The sequence below is a fragment of the Heterocephalus glaber genome, unplaced genomic scaffold (genome assembly GCF_053883595.1).
Source record: "Heterocephalus glaber isolate CG9 unplaced genomic scaffold, H.glaber_assembly_v1.0 deba00000621, whole genome shotgun sequence".
Lineage (NCBI taxonomy): Eukaryota > Metazoa > Chordata > Mammalia > Rodentia > Bathyergidae > Heterocephalus > Heterocephalus glaber.
The window spans coordinates 2,929,919-2,952,585 of NW_028258153.1; the positions used below are offsets into that span (position 1 = coordinate 2,929,919).

General features: G+C 39.7%; 1 protein-coding gene across 4 annotated transcripts in view; it reads left to right on the plus strand.

Moving 5' to 3' along the window:
* Positions 1-22,667, plus strand: part of Pax3 (paired box 3) — a 92,282-nt gene that overhangs the window by 59,268 nt on the left and 10,347 nt on the right. For all 4 annotated transcript variants that reach the window (XM_004864479.4, XM_004864480.4, XM_087205995.1 and 1 more), the window contains 3 exons: positions 4,362-4,567; positions 12,533-12,698; positions 13,514-13,728. In XM_004864479.4, the coding sequence (XP_004864536.1) occupies positions 4,362-4,567; positions 12,533-12,698; positions 13,514-13,728 (587 nt within the window). The remainder of the gene's footprint in view (positions 1-4,361; positions 4,568-12,532; positions 12,699-13,513; positions 13,729-22,667) is intronic.

Sequence of the window (22,667 nt, forward strand, 5' to 3'; positions counted from 1 at the left end):
CCTCCTGGACAGGTTTGTTCCCTGGCCATTTGTGACACTGAGTACTGAATCTGTCAGATAGTGGATTGTGAAGGGGTTCGATTATAAGAGTTCAAACTTTCAAAATCAAGTAGTAATATAGATGGGAATAAAATGTGTGCGCTGTTTTGCAATTTAAGGCAATAAAGTTTCCATTTACAAGGCTGTGCATTATGAGTTGATGTATATTTTCTTATGAGAGCTATTCTGCAATTTCCAAATTTGGGAACAATATCTGTATTTAATGAAAAATAAAGCACATTTTTGCTTGTGAAGGTATCTGAAGAATATAACTGAGCAACTTAAGTGTAATTGAAAACCTCTCTGTAATATTAAGGGTGTACAATAGTAAGGGTCCAGGACATTACACTGAATCTAGTTCCTGCATTCTAGCAGCTTATTAACTCTTTTAGACGTCTGTCTTGGCAACACTGCTTGGGGTTCCAAGTTACAGCATTAGATATTCTTTTTGTTTGTTTGTTTCCGGTACCAGGGATTGAACTCAGGACCTTGCACTTGCAAGACAGGCATGGTGCCACTGAGCTAAGTCCCCAGCCCAGCATTAGATATTCTGTACAGAAATATATATATAATTTCTTTCTGTTAAGCTGCCTGGAAGAAAGGCTTGTTTTCACTTTCATGTACTGTTTAGGATCAAGTATCTAATTTGTTCTTGTAGCTTGAGTAAAACAGAGTATGTAAAATACATAATAGCAACATGATCTCTGTGTGTTATTAAAATGAAATTAAGTTTTAGATTTGTTCTTGGTGAAAACTGAATTATTCAAATTCAGGTAATTGTGAATTGAATTCTATGCAAACAACAAATTTTATTGTGATATAAGGAAGAGTAGCATTTTCATCTTTAGAAAGGGCTAGTTTTTTCCTTGTGAGTAAATTATCTCTGGGTTGCTGACTTTACATATTTTGAAGCCCACATCCTTTTGGGGTTTACACATGGGGAAAAGTTAGAATTTACTTGTAAGATTGTGGCTTCATATTGCCAAAAATGATCTGTTGGTTCAAATAATATTCCAGGCCCAAAATCGGGCAAGTTACTTCCTCAGTGTCTTTTGAAATGATGCTGCATGGAGGTTTTCCTAGTTAGATACAAGTTTTCCGTTGCTTTTGAAAAAATGGTCTAGAACTAAAACTAGTGATTTGTTAACTTGTTAGCAAATTTTATTTGTGGTGGTGAAGGCTGTCCTACTGAACTCTTAAAAATGTTGTGTCTTTATAATTGCTAGTTTGTGGCGGTTCCTCATCTTAAAAAATACACATCTCCTAATCCCTTTGAAAAAATACTGCCAGTTATTGCCACTGAAAATGCAGGTACATAATTTTTTACAAAACTTTTCCAATACTTTTGGAGCATCACAGCCTCCCTAAACTCATCTAAATAAATGCTGGAAGACCTGTAGAAGCAGAATTCCCAGTCCATAGATGTAAAATAATGTCAGAGAAATCAGTGTTAGAGTGAAACTGAAATTTTATCCTACTCTTCTGTCCATTCAGCCTGCACTTAGTGAACCCCTACTGTGTTCCAAGGTCCTAGCAGTGAATAAGGCATAGCAGGGCCTTGTGCTCACAAGAGCTTGTCTTCTGGGGATGTGGACTGTTAAGGTGAAACACAATGGTCTTGACCCTCAGGATTAATTCTTGCTGATGCTTGTAAATCTAACCAGTCTTTTTCTTCCGATACCAGAGATGATTTTGATTAATTGACCTGACAGCGCATGGCACATCATATTTACTTGGGAGAATTTAATAACCCCAGAGACTCCCAAAGGAAACATGAAAATTTCCACATACTCTTATCCTAATGGGGTCATAGTCAAAGAATGTGCAAGCAAAGATTTAGGGTTCCCGTAAGCAGAGGACATTTTTGAGCAAGCCCCAAACTGTTGATTTTTTCACCTGAGCTCACTTTGGAAACGAAAGGCAGAGCAATAGAAACTGGAAGCCTGGAAGGAAAACATTTGGTGGAAATGTGTTATCTTCTTAGGGGACTGCGTAATTTGCTCCTTAGGGAGATTATTACTTGCAACTTAAAAATACATGGGTAGAAGGGACTTTTTTGATAAATTGGGGTAGGAAGTATTTTATATTCTAGGAAAATCTGAGAAAGAAAAGAATTCATTTGGAATATTGGAGATGGTTCTGCAAGTGTGTCTAGAATGGGTAGAATTGGCATCAATCATCAGCAAGTGCGTTAGAAATGCAAATTCAAGGGGCCCAGCCTAGATCTTTAGGGTCCACAGCTAAGGAAGGGGAGTCAGCCGTCTATGTTTTACCAAAACCTCGGTGATTCTCATGCTCCTCAAGCTTGAAAACCACAGCTCCACAATTACATGCAGATTATTGCTCATTTAGTTTATTTCTCATTCATCAAATATATTTGTTTTCAGTTACATTCACTTTATTTTTTTATTTTTATTTATTTTTTTGGTACCAGAGATCGAACTCGGGTCCTTGCGCTTGCGCAGCAGGCAGTGAAACCACTGAGCTAAATCCCCGGCCAGTTACATTCACTTTAATTTTTCATATATACTGCATTACCGACTCACTCTATTGCCTCTTCATTTCACACAGTATAGAACACATTAAAATATACAACTTAGGATCATATTTAGGGTTTCATTTTGGATATATACCTTTTTGGGCTACTTATAATTTATACTGAAATAGAATGAAAGTTTAGATTTCTGCATGGCACATTTAATTTGGAGCTTAAGGAATTACATGTATAGGACATTATAGAGCATTCTACATTCTTACACTGCTTCTAGTGCCACTTGTACCTGCCCAGATCTGACCAGCCTGAGGGTGCAAATGATTTACCTTGACATTGAAATAAATACTGTATAATTTTCTGGCTCATTGTTCCTGTTTGGAAACAGCACACCTCAGTCTCTTTGGAGAATCCCCCAGTTCTTTGGAGAGTTTTCACAAGACACTTGGATGTCCTTGGGAGCAAGGCTGCTGTGGCTCTTCTTCTAGTTTGAGATCCTGTCCCCAGCAGCCCTGGAACAGGTCTCTGCCTCCTGCCCCAGTGCCCAGAGGGTTCTGCTCTCCTGCTCTGGGCCCTGCATTGATGTGTCCTCAAACCATACAATGTTCTGTAGGCCACAGGTTCTCTATTAAAGTCACAGCCCATTTTACTATGCGATCCCGAATGTATCCCTAGCAGAAATGGGAAAATGCTGCTCTTTTCTCTCCCATCAAAGCCTGGCCTGGAAATGGCACTACTTAGCCCTCACACTTTGCTATCTTTTACCACAGCTTCTTCTTCCTATAGGATTCAGAGCATGTTCTTATAGGAGAAGACATAATAATGTACAGTATGGTAAATTTTATCTGATCCTCTAGCTCCTGTTTATTTTTTCCAGACATCTGCACATTAAAATCTGAAATCCCTTTCCTTATATGCACACAGGCAAATGCAAGCTTTGTGGGGATGGGCTGAAGTAAGGTGGGCTTCAGGGGCATGGGGGCTGTGCTGTCACTCAGGACCCCATGCTGAGGAGGGCCCTGTGCTCTGCTGTTGCTGTTTTGACATTTGTAATGATTTTTGAACAAGGGACCTCACATTTTCTTTTTGCACTGGGCACCTCAGATACTACCTGCTTAATCTGCAGGGATTGAGACTCTGAACTCCAGGTAGGGACAGTTCAGTAGACAGTATCACCTTCTTTTTAGATCGGTTATTCAGATTTACATTAATAAAGCATTTCCCCACATCTGCTTCTGAGATACTACTTTTAAACAAGATTTTTAAATAAAAGCAGTAGAGTCTATAAATACATAGAAGTCCTGCAAGAGTTTGCTTTTACTGGTTTTTAGATATTAAGTTGATTTTGGAATTTTTTTGTGTGTGCTGGGGATTGAACTCTCCGGACCTTGTGCTTGTGAGGCAAGCAGCGGCACCACTGAGCTAAATCCCTGGCTCTAATTTTGGAATATTTTTAAAGAAATCACATTTACTAACAGAATTCCCAGCAAAAAGTCTGGTGGGAATTTATCAGAAACCAAATTAAATGTAGTTTCTTCATTAGACACCAGTGAAATGCCTACTAAGTGCTAAGTGCAAGGCTGTAAAAATAAGCCTGGCTTCGTTTCCTAAGAGCAAAGAATGACCGATGCCCAGAAAATTATTTTTGCCTGGGGAGCAGGGGGATAGGATAGATACTAGCTACAATTGAATAATGTAGTGCAGCATGGAAAGGACTGGTGTCCATGGAAGGACATTGTGACAGAACTTGAAGATTTCAATCACTGAGGCTTGGTCAGACTTGCTCTTCCTGTCGTATTTTATCATGTCTTTCTTCCTCTTGTGTCTTTAGGCTCAGCACCCCAGTCCGACGAAGGCTCTGACATTGACTCTGAACCAGATTTACCGCTAAAGAGGAAGCAGCGCCGGAGCCGGACCACCTTCACAGCAGAGCAGCTTGAAGAACTGGAGCGTGCTTTCGAGAGAACCCATTACCCTGACATTTATACCAGGGAGGAGCTGGCCCAGAGGGCAAAACTCACTGAGGCCCGAGTACAGGTACTGACATCCAGCCATCCACAGCTCACTTAAATCCAGAGAGGAAACAGAAGTACACTCTCCTCCCGTGAGAGTGTTAATCCAAGAAAATAAATGTTAATCCAAGAAAATAAATATATTAGGAATGGCTGTCGAGGTGGGTGCATAGTTTTAGATTTAAGAGAATCTGATTCTATTATTTAGGATGTGCGGGAGTTCACGTTATCCACGCTGGCGTATCATTTCAGGAATCCTTATTGTTCACCTGGCACTACACAGACTTTGGGGTGGTACCTGGCTAATAACAAACACATTTTGAGTGGTTATTTTGTGATAGGGACCCCTTTAAATCCTTTACACAAATTAACTCGTTTAGTCACCGTAACCCTAAGTTGATGCTTTACTATCCCCAGTTTATAAATGAAGAAACGGAAACTCAAGACTGGTTAAGTAATTACCTGAGGTTACACAGCTGCATACCTAATATAGAGATAATTGGACCCCACACACTTCATCTCTTTGGCCTTTCCATTAGGAAAATGTGCCAAGGTGCATAAGGCAAAGTCCTTTCCTTTAAGGAATATATAGCCTGGAAGCATTTCAAGTAATTATGTTATTTTACGATCATGTTGCATTATCTTTTGAACTCTTACAAGTGCTCTGAGCCCTCTGGAAAGGTCTACATAGATGTAATATGTTTCTGTCGATGCAGAATAATATTTTCATTTTCAGTGATGAACTTTTTCTCTCTCATTAATTGTATAGATTACAAAAGAGTTAAGGTGTCCGGGCGTCCAGGAGCCCCTCATCGCCCCAGCAGTTAAGTTACCTTATCAGGAAATGTGGTGCTGCATTACTCTTAGATACTTGAATTTCACAGTCAAAGTTAGGCTGGCATCTTGGCAGTGAGCTACTCAGTTCACATGGTACCGAGATTGATCAGCACATATGCTGTCCATTATCTCTCCAATCACAGCATTTTGCAGAAATAACCTCTTCCAGGCTGCAGAATCTAGGTAGAGGGATTATTCTGTTCAGCTGTCCAAATGGTCATCACAGTGCCAGGAAGGTCAGGGAATGCAGAGAGGAGCTAACACAGTTCTCTTCGGGAGCTGCAGTCTCACGTGGGTAATGAAGTGACTGCGCAGGTACTTTAAAACAAAGCATTTGTTGTCAGTACCAACAGAGAGGGAAAAACTGCAGTGTGAGTGGAGAAAAGGAAAAGAAGAGATCTTGGAATAAATAGAAGTTTAGGCTTGATACTGTATCGATTGGGCATAGAGTAAGGAAAGCATATTAGTAATAGGGAATTAACTATATGTACATGGAGTTGTTGGAAGTACCTGGGCTACACAGGAGATGATTTTACATTCTCTCTTCAGTCCAGTTTGCATAGCTTGAGGAATGGTAGGGTGGTAGAAGGAATGCGGTTGGGTAGCCAAGTGGAGGACATCCTATGGAGGGCTTGGGTTGCAGGCTGGTGAGCTCGTGTTTGATGTGATGGCAATGCAGGGCATGGGACAAAATGGCAGTGGGATTGGCAAGGAAGGGGCCACAGTGAAAGGGATTCAGAAGTGGAATGTATCCAGCTGGCTGTGTAAGCTGGAGGTGTGTGGAAAGGCAAATGAAAGAGTCACAGACACACCAAGTTTTGTGGGGCTGGTAACTTACATTTAGAACTATTGAGTTCCTCTACCCGTTTCACTGGGATACAGTGTTCCATCCCATTGAACAGTATGGTAGTGACCTCCATTAACCATGGATCATACTGAGTTTACTCTGTATCCCAATGAATTTGGCAGAGAAATTCAATAGTTCTATATCTTTTTTTTTTTTTGGTACTGGGGATCGAACTCCGGTCCTTGCACTTGCGCAGCAGGCGACGAAACCACTGAGCTAAATCCCCAGCCCCAATAGTTCTATGTCTTAATATAATAAAAGTGATAATATATCCACTAATGTAACACTGCTATATATATATATATTTTTTTTTATGGTTTTTTTTATTGTAGTTCTAGGATTACCTGGTTTAAATGTGAGGTAAGTGCCCACTATATCTCAACAGTTAGCTCTTACACTACATGGCAGGGCCGACCCACCTACTGGGTTCTTAAGACAGATTATTAGTTCTAAACTCCGTGTGAATAAAAAAGACCTTGGATTTTAAAGAGATGAGACAGAGAAGATGATCAAGGCAGAAGAGCATTCAGTGTTGCTCTCCCTCATTCCTGCTTTTGTCAAAACCGAGGATGGGGGCCTGGATGAATTTCAAACCCACGTGGCCATGCAGTGTCCAGCTTTCTCATCTGGCCCAGTGAATATCAAAGGATAATAATAATGGCCCATTAACTTTCAGAGGACATGGGATCAAATCAATAAAGAGCAGTTCATATTTTTCTATACAGTGACCTCCTCTCCAAAGCAGGGCCCTCATTAATGTAACAGCTGTCTTAATGTGGCTTTAACCCGGTGACTCTTTACATTCCTTATGGCCTCGTTAGTTCCCTTGAGACACATCATGTCTTGCACCAGGCTATGATCTACAGCCTAACAAATTCCCTAGGACACCCAGCATATGGATCTTTTACTTAACCCAGCAGGAAAAAGAAGGGAGTAGTTAATCACTGATTAAAATGCCAGAAGAAAATCCTTTCGTTTTTGGAAGGATCTGGGAAAGCAGTAGCTAAGTCAGTGCACTTTGAGTGATAGCCAGAAAATATGAGCTAGTTTAATTTGGGGCACCTGAGAAAACCCAACCCTAAGCCCCCAAAACTCCAAGCCATATCTACATTCCATTATTTTTCCTCCTGTGGAAAAATCATTTCTAGACCTCTTCTGGATAGAGATGAGACAAAAGCTATATAACTTAGGCCTTTCTCAGTGTTTCATAAAAATTCACTTGACAGTAGCTGTTTTGTATTTCTCCTGGCTAAATCTGAGTATAAAATGTAAGAGCTGTTGTGCACCAAAGACCATTAGCCCATGAGAAGAAACAACAACAAAAAAGACTTTTTACTGAATTCACTGAGCTAGCTTTTTAACGCAAGCAGTGACAAACATTACAGTTTTTTAGGAAAGAATTACTTTCAAATATGTATGATGTACAAAAGGTTTGTTTTTTTTTTTTTTTTTTTTTTTTTTTTTTTGGTACCAGGGATTGAACTCAGGGCCTTGCCCTTGCGAGGCAGGTGCCAGAACCACTGAACTAAATCCCCAGCCCCAAAAGTTTTAATTATCATTTCATCGAAGAATCCTATGAAGCAGGCAAGTATCTTACCAATGAGATGGTGGAAGATAGGAAAGGAAGCTGCTTGTGGAGATAGAATTTAACCAGGAGTTGGAATACATGGGTTTTGGTTCTAGCTTGCTAGAAGTGAATTTTAAGTGAGTCACTTCATTCCTTGGGCTTCAGTTTTTTATTTTTTTTAAATTTTAAAACTATGGGGTTAGTTACATCAAATTATCTCAGTCTGGGTGAATGGATCACCAGGATAATCTAGGATGGACTTTAGGAGATCTGGGATACTCGAGATCTATACACACGGTGTGTGTGTATGTGTACATAAGGGTTAACTAGAGAAAGTGTCCCTGACTTTCATTATTCTCAGATACCATCTTCCATGTGCAGATTAAAAACTACTAGGATGCATGCTCTCCTAGGGCCCATTTGCATCCATAATTTGGGATTCTCAGGGAAGCCAGTGGTGATTTAAAGTCTTCTAACAGGTCTGTATAGTCCAGAAGTTAGGAGGTGTGGCATATTCTGAGCTCCACAATGAAGCTCTCTGTGGGAGCTTGTTCCTGAGGTGTCAGGATGCTCTTGTGTGTGCTTTTGCTGTGTCCACGGTCCCTGGCAATGTGCTGTACACACAGCAGGCAAAGCTGGGTAGCAATAGCGATTGAAGGGCAGATGAGAGTTTGGCATGGGGAAGGAAAGGAGATGGGAATGAACGAAACTGTCTGGAGGAACTAGCAGCTTGTCCCCAGCTTACCTACTTAGAAAGTCCCATATTGCGCCACTAGACATCACCAAATCCAGTGCTGAATGAAGCATTTTATAATCTGGTTGTATATTCTCTTTCTAAGGATTAAGTATTTCATTCTCTCTCTCTCTTTTTTTTTTTTTGCAAATAGCATTTGAAATAACCCATCTGGAATAATGTAGGTTAGATTGCCTTTGGGGACAACACCAAAACTATGAGCCAGTAATTTATTGATGGGCAAAATTAGGCTCACACCATGGGACAATTAGCGCTAATCCATGAAACTCGGAAGCAAATTTGACCTAAGCTCCATTCAATGCAAACTGGCTTTCCATTATTTGAGGTGTTTTGGAGCACTTTCCTATGGACCCATTGGCACAAAGGCTTTGGCTGTAGACCACAGAGAGGAAAAAACAAAGCAACCCTTTAATTCTTGGCTTTCTCAGAGAGAAATGTCAATGTGGGAATTTTTAACTTAATAGCTGATATCTATTTAACACATATCGAAGTGCTTTGATTCTATTGCATTTTTAAATAGTTACAATTTTTGTGAAGTAGTTTACATATATATGTTCTCCACTGAGCAGAGAAGAAAACAAGCTCTCTAAATCTTAAGTGAATTGTTCAAGGTCACAGAAATAGCAAGTGAGGGAGTAGAGATTAGAACCATTTGAACAAAAAAGTATTCCTGCATCTTTACTATGGAGAGTACTAAATTTTTCCCAGGTTACATTGTTTAGAACCTGAATCAATGACTTTACTCATAAAAAGGAAAATTTATTAAAATATTATTTTTCTTTTGTAATTCACTATCATTTTTTCCCCTGGTTATCATGATGTTATGGAGATCTTTCAACTAATTTAAATATTGCCTCAAAAAAAATCATTGGAAAAAAAAATCATTGGACATTATACTAGTGCAGAAATCCATGGAGTATTATTAGCTTTTTGGCTGGACTCATTAGGGAAACGTAAGTAATGTCCAGGGGGGAGATGATAATGTGTCAGGCTGCTGCTTATGACCTGAAATAAACACTTGTTTTGAGTGTGTCTTGATGTATGGTAACTGCCCATGCAATCGTAGCTAATTAATGGTGTGTAACAGGTTACCAAGCAGTCTGTGGCTCCCATCATGTGGAGGGCCACATAATGTACTGTGGGGAGAGGAAAATTACACTGGGTTAGAGATCTTAGAACTACAGTTTGCAGGTACGTAGCTGACTTTGTAAAACTTGTGTTTGTCTTATGGGAAAAAAACATTGGTGAAAAACTCATATTCTGTCCTAGAACTTTATCAAGTCCGGTTTGTTTCTGTTGATATTATTATTCTTTCCAAAATGAGGGGCAATTTCTAGTTATTGGATTTGAGTCTTCAATACCCTCCATCTATTTTATATCTTTTTTTTTTTGGTCCTGGGCATCGAACTCGGGACCTTGTGCTTGCGAGGCAGGCACCAGAACCACTGAGCTAAATCTCCAGCCCCTCCATCTATTTTAGATGAACTTATTCAGTCTTTTGCACTCACTCTTGTTATGTTGTTCAGTAGATTATCCATTGAGTGGCTATGAGGGATTAGTGATGCAATATTGAATTATTTAAGACTTCTGAATATCAAGGGAATTATCTTTTCAGCCAAATAGATGGTAATAACAGCTTTCCAGTTGTATCAGTATTTGGTCCACTTAGGAATTACAATGAATGTTATTTCAGGAGCATTTTTCCCTTGCTAAAAAATGAAGATACGTTTTCTGAGTTTCAAGGTTCAGCGAAGGCATGGGCTCCTTCCCAATTTCCAACATTAGTATATTTTTCCTTTCATGCTTCTTTTAGCAGCCTGGCTAGTTCTAGAAAATGCAGAAGGCTGGCATTGGTAAGATGATTTCATCTTTTGAAGGAATTTGTAGAAAGTTATGATGCTCCTTCTTTTATATAATTTGGGCAATGAAAATTTTGCTTTTAAAATTTGGGTTAGGGTGTAGTTAGAATGAATCTTCAATCAATAATAGGTTGAGGCTGATGGGGAGACTGGGCAGAGCCACCCCCTGGGTAGATCAGACCTAGGTATTGCTGTTTTTGTTTGTTTGTTTGTTTTTTGGTACCGGGGATTGAACTCGGGTCGTTGCACTTGTGAGGCAGGTGGCGGCACCACTGAGCTAAATCCCCGGCCCCCAGATGGGAAGTTGGCCCAGGCAGCAGGGCTGCATGCTCTGGTACAACGGAAGTGTAGGTTTCTGAATTCTTCCCAGTGGGTCTCACCACTGCAATTGAGGACAGTAAATATGCATGAGTGAAGTTATATCTGACTTTTCTGAGTTCCATTCTCCTCCTAGTCTAGCACTTGAAGCAGGAGATGCACTGGGTGTAGTTGATCTAGAAAAGTATGCGGGACCACTTCATGTGAGCTGAAAGTGCCTCTTCAGTCTGGAGCTTTGGTAGCATAACGTTATGAGCTCAGTGGGTGGTACAGCAGGAACGTGATTTCCCAGCCTCAGGCTCCTTAGGCTAACACAGTTTGTTACAAGCTTTTCCTTAGTAAGAAATGGCTTTCTTTCCTATAATGCATCTAAAAACTGTAACAGACACTCAGACTTGCAGCAAGAAAACAGAATTGATGCAGACCTGACGTTGAGCACTGTGGGGTGATTCTGTTACCCCAGGAGGCAATTTATTAAGCAAAACTCTAATTGAATTATGTATCGACATGGGAAAATATTGACTTATCTTCTCCTCCTGTTGGAGACATAAGGACTATTAGATGTTAATATTTTGAGGACGTTCAACCCACTTTCCTTATGAATACCTTGAAACAGTAGCTGGAGAGGACAGAACACTGTTCAGACAGATGCTTAGGAGAGTGTTAGAAGTTTGAGCAGGTGCCTGGGTAAAATATTTGCTAACTTGGGTTTCCTACTTCAAAAATAACAAAACTTTCACTTTTTAAAATTGTATGACATAAAAATTACAATTGTGTTGTGTAAGTGGTAGCAATGTCCTGTGAGGAGGTCAAGGCTCATTTTTCTTTAGGGTGGTCCAGTCTTTCTACTCTGTACCTTGACCTCTGTCTGAAGTGATCTTTCATTGAAATCATGTCCAAACTTTAAAATGATCTGAAACTTTGCCTCTACTCTAAAGTTTTCCTGATTCCCTGCACCTCCAAAAATGGAGCTTCTTCCTCTAAGTAACTGTTTTGATCTTCTTGAATTCTTTGTGAGCTCCATGAGGTCAAGTATGGAATCTTCTGAGTGCCGTGTTCCACCTTACTCCTTTTCTGTCCCTTCCCTCCCTAAGCACACTTCAAAGTCAAGTTTCAGTAACTCTTGATATAACAATTAGAACATCTATAACATCTTTAATTGGTAGGAATCCTTTCTTTTTGTGAGCTAATCATCGTCTGTACTTTAGATTCAAAATGCTTTCACTTTTTTCAAACCCTTCTCTGGTATTTATTTCCATTGAGATCAGTACAGTGTCTCACATGGTGAAAAACATGGTAACATGGCTCCATTTATTTAACCCTCTGTCCCTTTGACCTTCTAGAAGCTATGCTCATAAAGACTATAGAAATACAGAGACAGGATGATAAAAATATAAAGCACAGTGCTGCAAGGCCAAATTTAGGGCGTGTGGCAAGTGGGAATCAAAGAGGCTCATGGATCCTTCTTAGAAGGCTGTAGTTGGATCAGATGTGGGGGTGTTGGTGGTATTAGTGGGGTGTTCTCATTGTTCCCATTCCTGCTCAGTGATCTCTGCCCAAGGTCATCATGAGGTTCATGGAGGCTGCTACAGGACCACGAAGGGTCCTCGATGGCCCTCTACTGACCCCTGCCATTCAGCTCTCCTTTCAACCTCACATTGCTCCCCAACAACACCGAAGGCGGTGGGCTCTTGCATCTACTTGGCCTGTCAGTAAGGGGCCTTTAATCTATTTTAGCATGAAAAATTCATTAAGAATCTACTATTATTTCATCAGTGAAATCCTCAAATTTTAAATTAAATCCATAGGTCTGGTTTAGCAACCGCCGCGCACGATGGAGGAAACAAGCTGGGGCCAATCAACTCATGGCTTTCAACCATCTCCTTCCGGGGGGATTCCCTCCCACTGCCATGCCGACCCTGCCAACATACCAGCTGTCGGAGACCTCTTACCAGCCCACGTCTATTCCACAAGGTATAAAGAAGCAGAGTCAAGGAGATTAAACTGTAACTTCCAATTGCTTTCTCTGGCGGATATTTTATACAGTGAATTTTTTCTACAATGTTGACATCGATGCCGTTTGTTTGTCAGTTACATGACATCAGGTTGTTCTAAGCATTCCTGTCATATTTCAGAAACATGGTTTCTTCCATGACATATCTGAATTTCTCTAGATAAACGGAGTAATATGAAACCATTTTGGTATTTTAAAACAAAACAATCTTCCTAAATAAACATGAGGTTTGCTTTTCTTTTGTTAAAAATTTACTGCTACATTTGTACACCAGTTTGTAATTAACCAAAGTTCTGTGATGGTTACTAACCGCAGTAGTAATACGGAGAAGGAAAGCTTTGATGAAGTGGCTGTTTCTTAGCACCGAGAGGTGAGTGGGATGTCGTTAAATTGTAAGACTCGGTTACTTTGGATCAGGAAAGATAGCATTTCAGGTATTTGGAACTGCTATTGCCTTAATATGTAGGCATTGTAAAAGTGCATTTGATAAGAAATTTGAGACCTGCAGATATGTTGGTTAATTGTCACATTGATTAATATCGCTCATTACTAAAAGAGGCTTGTTAGCACTGTGATTGTGATTTCTGTATTCCTATTCCGGTTGAGTTATGTACTTGCAAATGTGCACTGGGTGTGGCTGTGTTTGTTCAATGAATCATCATTGGTTCTCACCGATACACACTGCTGATGGCTTGGTGACTTGGGAACTTTTGCATTGAACTTGCTTTGCTGGGCTACAAAGGCGGTTTCTGGTTGACAATCTTCTTCATTTCAGCTGTGTCGGATCCCAGCAGCACCGTTCACAGACCTCAGCCACTTCCTCCAAGCACCGTACACCAAAGCACTATTCCTTCAAACCCAGACAGCAGCTCTGCCTACTGCCTCCCCAGCACCAGGCATGGATTTTCCAGCTATACAGACAGCTTTGTGCCTCCGTCGGGGCCCTCCAACCCCATGAACCCCGCCATTGGCAATGGCCTTTCACCTCAGGTCAGTCCCGTGTTTCTAGACAGATGATTTGCTGTATACCAGAACCAAATAGTCAATTCCCCGAGGCAGTAGTATAATGAATTGCCAAATTTAAACCATAATGTATTCTTTATACAAGCCACATGACTTTAGTTTTCTAGTTTCCTTTCTCTCTACCCTTCCTACCGGCTGTAGCAAAAGTTGTAGCTTAGACATCAAACTCAAATAACTTTTCAGGTAATCAGTGAGACTCTGTGTTTATACTTACTCATTGAGGCATTTGTCATGTGTCTTCTCTACCCCCAGCTCTAAATTTTGGTTAAGAACCCACAAACTTGGTGGCTTTAGTTTTGTTTCTTGTTTCAAATGGTATTTGTTGAGTTGACAGGGTTTTGAGCAAAAGTACCTGGTAAAAAAATATCAAAGCTTTGACAAAACAATCCAAGAAGGAGAAGACAAATGATGTGGAGAGAGACGCAGCTGATCACTACAGCACTCTGAAATAAACGAGTTATAAATGCACAAATTGGGAGAATTACTGCTCTTTGGGAATATATAAATATTTGAATGTTGTAATTGTTTTTCTAATTTGCATTGGACTATGAGCTTTTCTTGGGAGATCGGATTAATGAATTGCCTTGATAATTGCATGTCAAAGAGATGGTTAAATTTCTTACATGTGGCATCTGTCTGAGGTTGACATTATTAGCAGTTGCTTAAATACAGATCGCTTGATTTTATTAGAGAGCAGTTGGCCCAGGTGGTGAGAATAGCTGCCCACTAAATTTGGAGAAATGTCGCAAAGGGGTTGCAATCTATAATTGCAATCGAGAATTTCTTCAGGGCTGAGAGTGAGCATTTTAACAGCTTTATCTTTTCTCGACCTCCTTCTTCCTCCTGGTGGTTAGAAAAACAGAGAGAAGCTCAGAATGACACAAATGAAAAGTGAAAAGACAATTATACTCAATTACACACTAATCACTGACTATCACCGCTGCCTAAGCACCGAGAGGGCATTCTAATAGGCAGAAAATGAGATTTTAATGGCACAAAGGGTGGTCAAAATAACGACTTATATATCTTTGCCTTCTTGGTTTTCTTCAACTTGGGTGTGATTTTTAGGAGTGGGGCTCTTCAGCTCTGCGCAACTGTGATAACTCTGACTAGGGGAAGAGTTCAAAGCCATTGGAGTTGAAAAGAATGGATAGCAAAGGCAATGAAATAAACATTTCTGCCTACAGGCAAAAGTTCATAAATCCCTTTTTTATAATAGTAAATGTAATTAAGTTTCCTAGATTCCTATAGCACATCCTGGGATTAAAAAAAAAATAGGAGGAGGCTTTAAACCTCAGCTGAAAAAGAACAACATGAAAACAATTGACAATGCTTCCCACAGGACTTTAATGCATTCGATTTCTAAGTAGTGGCATTTATAAGTATGATTTTGCATGGCGATCACAAACTTGTACTAATAGTGTCATTTTAAAAAGCCCAAATTCACTGCATATAAGCTTCTCCCACAGTTTAGACAGAACATCTAAAGTAGCTATCTGTGATTTTTTTAAAACTTAGTGGTTTGGGGCCATAGAAAAGCATTTTTATGAACATGATTTGGTCGAAAATTTTCACTGAAGTAAACTCCAATCCTATAAGATGAAATGTAGGATTCTGTCCACATTTCTTAGCATCTTATTTCGTTCAGTCATAATGAAAAGAACATAAATCTGTATTCTATAGTGAAACTGCTAGTTTCTCACATTACATTATTTGGTATGGAATGATAATTGTATCACACTGTATTATGTAAACATTTCAGAACTGGAATTGCTACAGCTTGAACTTCCAACGGTTAACCTTGGACTTGAAGAAGATTGGTGATGCGTTTGGGTTGGTGGTAGGGTGGGAGTCATCTCAACATCAAGCAATGGGAAATACCACAACATTTTTTTGCTGTATTTCTTATATATTCTATTAATTCCTTACTCATCACTTTGTAAATATCCAGGATATGTTGTGTTTCTGCCATATATTTTGGCTTCAAACCACCACTAGGCTCCATGTTGGTTTAGTTCTTGTATCATTCTTAATGAGTTAGAAAAAGAGATAAGTAATATGAAATTTCTCCTTATTTCCTCAGGCAAAATTAGAGAACAAGAGAAGGAATGAATCTGTATCTTGCCAAACATTTATGAAATAATGGGGTAGGAAAATTGGAGACTCAGATTTCTCTGGATTCTTTCTTTCTTTCTTTCTTTCTTTCTTTCTTTCTTTCTTTCTTTCTTTCTTTCTTTCTTTCTTTCCTTTCTTTTCTTGGCACCGGGGATCAAACTTGGGACCTTGCGCTTGTGGGGCAGGCAGCGGCACCACTGAGCTAAATCCTAGGCCCCTCTGGATCATTTCTTAAGGATACCTCTGGTTAGACAAGAGACGTTTACACCAGCTTTGGTTGGCTGACTTTATTAAAAATAAAGAAAAATTTGAGGCAAAAAGCTTACATTGAATGACCTTGTTTACCTGCTAACTAAAGGAAAGAGGTGGCTCATCTTTAGTTACTACTTATTATGGAGAAGTTCGGATTAACATATCGGACTACATAATCCTAACAATGGAGCTGATGTTGTGATTGTCATTTCTCTTCTTCCTCTCCACCTACTGTTTTAACTGTTCCTCCTCTGTCTGGTCAGCCTGGATGCAGATGGTTCAACTGAGGCCCAAAGAGGTTGTGACCCGCTGTCAGCTGTAGGATGAATAGGAAGGGAATTGGGACTGGAATCTAAGATTCTTGGCTACTGGAGTAGGCTCTCCATTATAGCACATGATTGGGTGAAGAGGACACAGGCTTCGTGGCAAAACAGGGGCAGATGGTTTTCATCATATTTTAAAATAACGTAGTGCAGACTAGTTTTCTAAACTTTTAGCTTCAGGTTAATGCATACTGTCTTTGCTAAACCCAGTGACATCTCCTAATAATGAAAGCACAGCATACTTACTGGAAAAAATGGAAAAAATTTTAAAAGTGCCTTTAGAGTATAAAAAATTCTCCCAAAGAAATATTATTAATATTCTTGCATATGTCTTTCTGGCCCTTTTTGAGCTTTAAGATTTAAAACATAATAAGGCCCAGTGTGGTGGTACATGCCTATAATTCTAGCACTCTGGGCAGCTGAGGCAGAAGGATCATAAGTTTGAGCCCAGTCTGGACAATTTAGCAACTTAGCAAGACCCTGTGTCAAAGTAAAAAATATAGTTCCATGAGAAGACAAAGATGTAACTGAAATAATAGTGTATATAATTTTGTATCTTGCCGGTTTTCTGCCTGTCCACACCATCATAGGCCTTTCTCTACCTATTAAGTTAAATTGAAGTGACTATAAAGGTTTTTTGAGTCATTTACGGTCTATTTATTGTAGAGCTCTTCGGTGGAGGACACATGACATAATAAAATGTATATGTGCATTTTATTTGATGTTTTCACTAGTGTCATTGAAACTGGTGTAATTTTGACCATTCAGACTTGGAAATTATGAGCTAGAATGTGTATGAAGCATTGTAGAATGGTCTGTCTAATTTTTTCTCTAAGGATTAATAGAGACCATAAAGACAGGCAAATCATTTCTTTGTATGTGTTGTGCCTGAGCAATCGTTGGTTTTTGTTTGGTGTCTCTGACAAAGAAGGGAATGGAATTAATATGAGAAAATGAAAACATGGAAGCCAAGTCTTTGTAAATAGGGAGGGGTGGAGGGGTTGAAGGGAGGGCAGGGGAAGGGGGCAAAATAAAATCAAGAGAGATTATGTAAAGGTGCAAATACCCAATGATGAATGTCATTATACTGTATACCTAAAATGTACCAATAAAATTACTTGAAAAAAATTACATGAAATATTTTTTTAAAAAGCCAAAAAAAAAAAAAAATCAAAGTCATTTTCCAAATGGTGCTTCATTGAGCCCTTGATCCTTCGCCCAGGGAAGGGCTCTGCTTCATGGGATGCAGGTGTGAGACGATCTTGGGGAAATCCCACCTGTCCAGATGATCAGGTAGCAGAGCAGTGGGTTGATGCATATTCACTCCAGTCTAAATTCCACAATAGCAAAAAATTCCTTTAGAAACTTTGGTTATATTCTTTCTTGAGTGGCTGACAGGGTCTGTGCATTACTTAGCTGCTGGCAGCTTTTCCTGTTCTGAGGGAATCGACAATTCTGTGTGGGAACTGACTATTCCCATTTTACTTAGAGGAAAACTGAGGCCAAGGTAATACAATCATAATAATGGCAGAGGGAGTTTCTGGCAGGGTAAGAGGCAAATCTGTCTTCCAGTCGTTACTTATGCTTCCATCAACACAAGTTACACATTTCCATTGCTGGTCTCTGCCAGAGGAAGCAGAATGTCCCAACAAGTTTTCCATGGGCCCTGGCCCTGCCGTCTGATTTTCCTACGAGCCTGGTCAAATAGCTTCACAGATGGGGTGCTGGGTGTCACATTCCGTCACAGACTGGAGATGCCAGGGAACTTGAAGAGAGCTTCTCCGTGATCGGTGAGAGGGTGATGGACTAGAAACCTCCAAGTTTGCTTCTTTTTCTGAATAGCTGTCTGGACTTCAGAATCCTTCCAGGAGATGGGGCATGGGAAAAAGGGCAGACCATCCTCCTAGAAAAGCCTTCCACTCTTTTTAGTGAGGGTTCTCTTCGGTCGCATCTGCCAGCCTTTTCTGAAAGGTTTTGTTTGCTTGGTGTGGGGCCATGCAGAACTTGGGGAAATATAGACCATTTATTTCCTCTCTGTCCCCAGGGTATACGTTCCCAGCACCTTGCTACACATGCAGGGGACAAGGAATGCTGACTTGGAATATGGAGTGCTCAGAAATACTACCATATGCTCAAGACATGAGGCTAATTAACATTTGGACCATATTCTTCTAATTAACTTTCCTCTGCAAGAAATACTACCCCTGTTGCATCCCCACCCCCAAAACACACATAGACAACCCCCCAAAACAAGGCCAATTAAATTAACAAACTTCTATCATTTCACACCCCACCTCCACCCTACTGCTTTAAACCCCTCAGTGCCATGGTGACAGCTTCTAATGATTTCTTGAGTGAAATACAGTATCAGTGGGTTGCATGGTTTCTGGGAAGCTTTTCTATTGTTCTTTAGTGTACAAAAGTGGGCCAACTTGGCTGCATTTAGGGTTCATCAACCATTGCAAATGATTCTTCAAATGTTTTGGGTTTGGTAAAACCTAAAACACATTTTTGCCAAGCACTTTTCCTCCTTAATTTTTCAAACTGTGTATTTTAGGGAAAATTTGACCCATATGGTTTTGATTCATTTACTCTTATATCATTGGCATTTTTTTTCCCTACAGAGCCATTTGATATCCAAGAAGCTTTCCAAGCCCTTCCTATGTTCATTTTAAGCCTTTTTCTTCTTAAAAAGAGGAAGTCCTGTTTGCAACCTCAGAGCTCATAAATTTTGAGTATCTCTCAATTCAGCAATACTTAAAAATACATTTGGTATAAATCTGGATTATTATGAACACATTTTATGTTTAGAGCAGATGGGCAGTTTTTAGTTTCTGGTTTATGAGTGAAACCAATGACAAAATAAGAAAATAGGCTTAAATTACAAAAAAGGTTTTGTTTTAGAGGATATTTAACTGTTATTAATAAATCCCCACAGAAAGATGCTCAGATCCCTCATTTCCAATTTTGTCCAGAGAGATAATTGAATAACCAGTACACCTGTCCTGTTCCATGGGTGATCTACTGAGGAAAGGAGGAAAATTCTCATAAAAATTTGTGTGCCAGCTTGAACATGCTTGAATGTTTGCTCAGCACTCAGGAACAAAGAGTAGGTCTGCAGATCTCATCAAGTTTGTTGATCATCCGTCTGTGTCTGGTTGGATCATCACAGCCTTGTGGTGTTGAGGCACCAGCTCTGAAACAGAGCTAGAAAGAACTAATAGATCTTTTCTCTAACGGGATTGCAGTTAATGGCATCAGGTGCTGGGATCAACTTCTGTTCTTATTCACATTTTACAAAAGGAAACCTTTAACTCTACTCCCCATCCAGTTGCTTGTAAAGAATAATATTAAAATGGAGATTATTAGTGTGTAATGTATGTAAATTGCATATTTGGTGTCAGCTATGCCTATTAGGCAGCTTCTCCATTTCATGCATATATGTATTAGACTATCGTGGTTCCATTTCAAATTAGATTTCAATTGCTCAGCACAGTTTCTTTTGACGAACATTTGTTAATCCTGAAACTTATTAGGGGAGAAGCATTTAAGTGTTAATATGTGTACAGAAAACTCAAGACTGCTTTTGATTTTGCTTGTCATTTTTTGGGCTCCAGTGTTAACAATGATCTGAAATTTGTTAGCTGAGAGGCAAGATGATGCTTGTTCGTTCATTGAAGATGTAAGGAAGGACCAGCTTACCACGTGGATGGAGATAGTCATTAAAAATGGACCACTAAAAATGATTGCAGTGGGGGCTTTGCTGTTTCTTCTGTTTCAGTGAAAGTGTTTTTCACCATGCATGAAATTCTTTGCCTTTCTCTTGTGCTGCTGATACAGGTAAAAGCAGAAAGGTTTACCTTTGTGGTACAGCCAGCTCCTATTTCAAGAGAACAGTTTTTCTGGACATTTTTGGGCACACATCCAGAAGCTATATCTTGCTGATCAGCCGTTTTGTTTTTTGCATTTAACACATACGTTACAAATTCTGTGCCCTCAGCCTAGCTTTATCATTGTGAAGAACCAGACAAGCAGGTGGCCTGCCACCAATCCATTTCCCAGTGGAGGCACTCCGTTCTATTTACATTTTCCAGAAATTCAACTGTGGAAGGAAGAGGAGTGATTTTAATTAAAGAGATTTGTTGGGTGTCAAACAAAACTGGGACAGAGAGACATTCTGAGGCCTCTCAAGAGCTTGGGCATCTTTCTGTTTCCTTTCTAAAGCAGCTCATGAGCTCATTACTGGGGCTTGAGAAGTCTCACATGTTTACAAAGGCAAAAGGATGTTTATGATCATAAATGAGCCTATTCCAGGGATAACTGAAGAACCATGGTCCATTTGCATATTTCCAGTCTGCCATATTAAGTTTTTGAGAAGTTCTGCTCTGTGGTGAAAATGTTAGTGCTAATCCATTTGTTGAATCTATGGAGGCTGTAATTCACCTGGTGCCTTTGGTTTTGCTCTGCAGGCTGTGGTTGCTACCCTTCAAGAATACGAGGAAATCCTTGGTTTATATCAGCTGTAGCCATGTAGTTGAGTTAGCTAGATTTGGAGAATTCTGAGCATAGCAATAGTTTGGCCGTTTTTACAAAAAGGGAGGAAGCAGCAGCCGATGACTGCATCTTCCATCTTGCCACTAAGTGAGCCGCAAAAACTCTTTTTTTGCTGAATTAATATCTTTGTGTCTGCCAAGTTGATTTAAATGGAAAGTCTGTCAGCCATGTTCTTCTGAATATTGGACACAGCAAATCCAATGGCCCCATGATGCTCAGGCCCATTTGAGTTCCTCTAGCCATTGAGGAGAAAAAGAAATTGAGTGTGATTGCTTAGTTTATTACTAAGCTACAGGGATAAAAAGTTTTTCTTTGTAATGAGTAATATGCAGAAAGGCCATGCTAGATTCTAATGCAAGGGAAGTGGTCTGAATCAACCCTTTATATATGGTTGGAATGCAATGTAAAGCTTTTAACTTATTACTGCATTTGCAAAATGGCAATATCTACAGAAATCTGAATACTTGCATATTTATTCAATTAGAAGCTGAATGTGTGCTTTGTACTGTGTACACAGAAGACTTGATTCAGTCATTAGTTGTGTACTAATGTTTTTGTTGTTGATGTTTTCTTTTTCCCATAAAGAATCTGTCTCTGCCAAACAGTCTGAGTTTCATCAGAGGTGTATATTTTTCAAAGTAGAGTGTAATATTTAAAAAAAATTATTCTTGACATTTAGCTTGAGGTCAGCAAATGAGAGTTTTTGAGATTAGCAATCCAGTTGTCCTTGCTGATCAGCCAAAGAGACGATAAACTTGGAGGCCTTTTGAGGCAGTGTAGTATTAAAATATATTTTTCTTTATCATCGATGCATAGTAATTGTACATTTTTATGGGGTCTAGTGTGACATTACAATGCGTGTGTACAATGCATAAGAATTAGATCAAGTAGGGCAGGGGATTTAGCTCAGTGGTTCCAGCGCCTGCCTCGCAAGCACAAGGTCCCGAGTTCGATCCCTGGTACCAAAAAAAAAAAAAAGAATTAGATCAAGTTAATTGGTGTATCTTATCGCCTCAGATAGATTATTTCTTTGTGTTGGGTACATTCAGAAATCCTCTTTACTAGCTATTTCAAAATATGCAACTGATTGTCAGCCATAGTGATCCTGCTTTGCTAGAACATTAGGTTATTCCTCTGACCCCACTGCACTCTTGTATCCACTAACCTTCCTATTTTTGGCCCTTCCTCACCTATATCCTCCTCGGCCTCTGGTAATACTATTTCTTTGAGATTGACTTTTAGCTTCCACATAGAAATGTGAGTCTGTAGTATTTGTCTTCCTGGCCCGACTTATTTTACTTATCATAAAAGAGTGCATTTTGTAGACTCACATAGTATTTCTGTATTGAAGGGAATATTTCTTAGCTGTGAGATGATTGTGCCACCAATCCTGAGTGCTGAACTAATAATGAAAGAGGCATGCCTTATTTAAACCAATAATTGTTCCTTTTTCTTATAAAATACTGTTGTCTCATGTGGGCAATCAAATGGTTGGTCAACCATCTTTCATTCCATGTGACTAACAGCAGGGAAAGGAGAGGGTTGGCCTGTTTTTTCTCTTCTCTTATTCTTGCGTTGATTCATGTATTTTCAAAACCATACTGTAGCCAGGTGTGGTGGTGTAGGCCTATAGTCCCACCATGCTGGGAGGCTGAGGCAGGA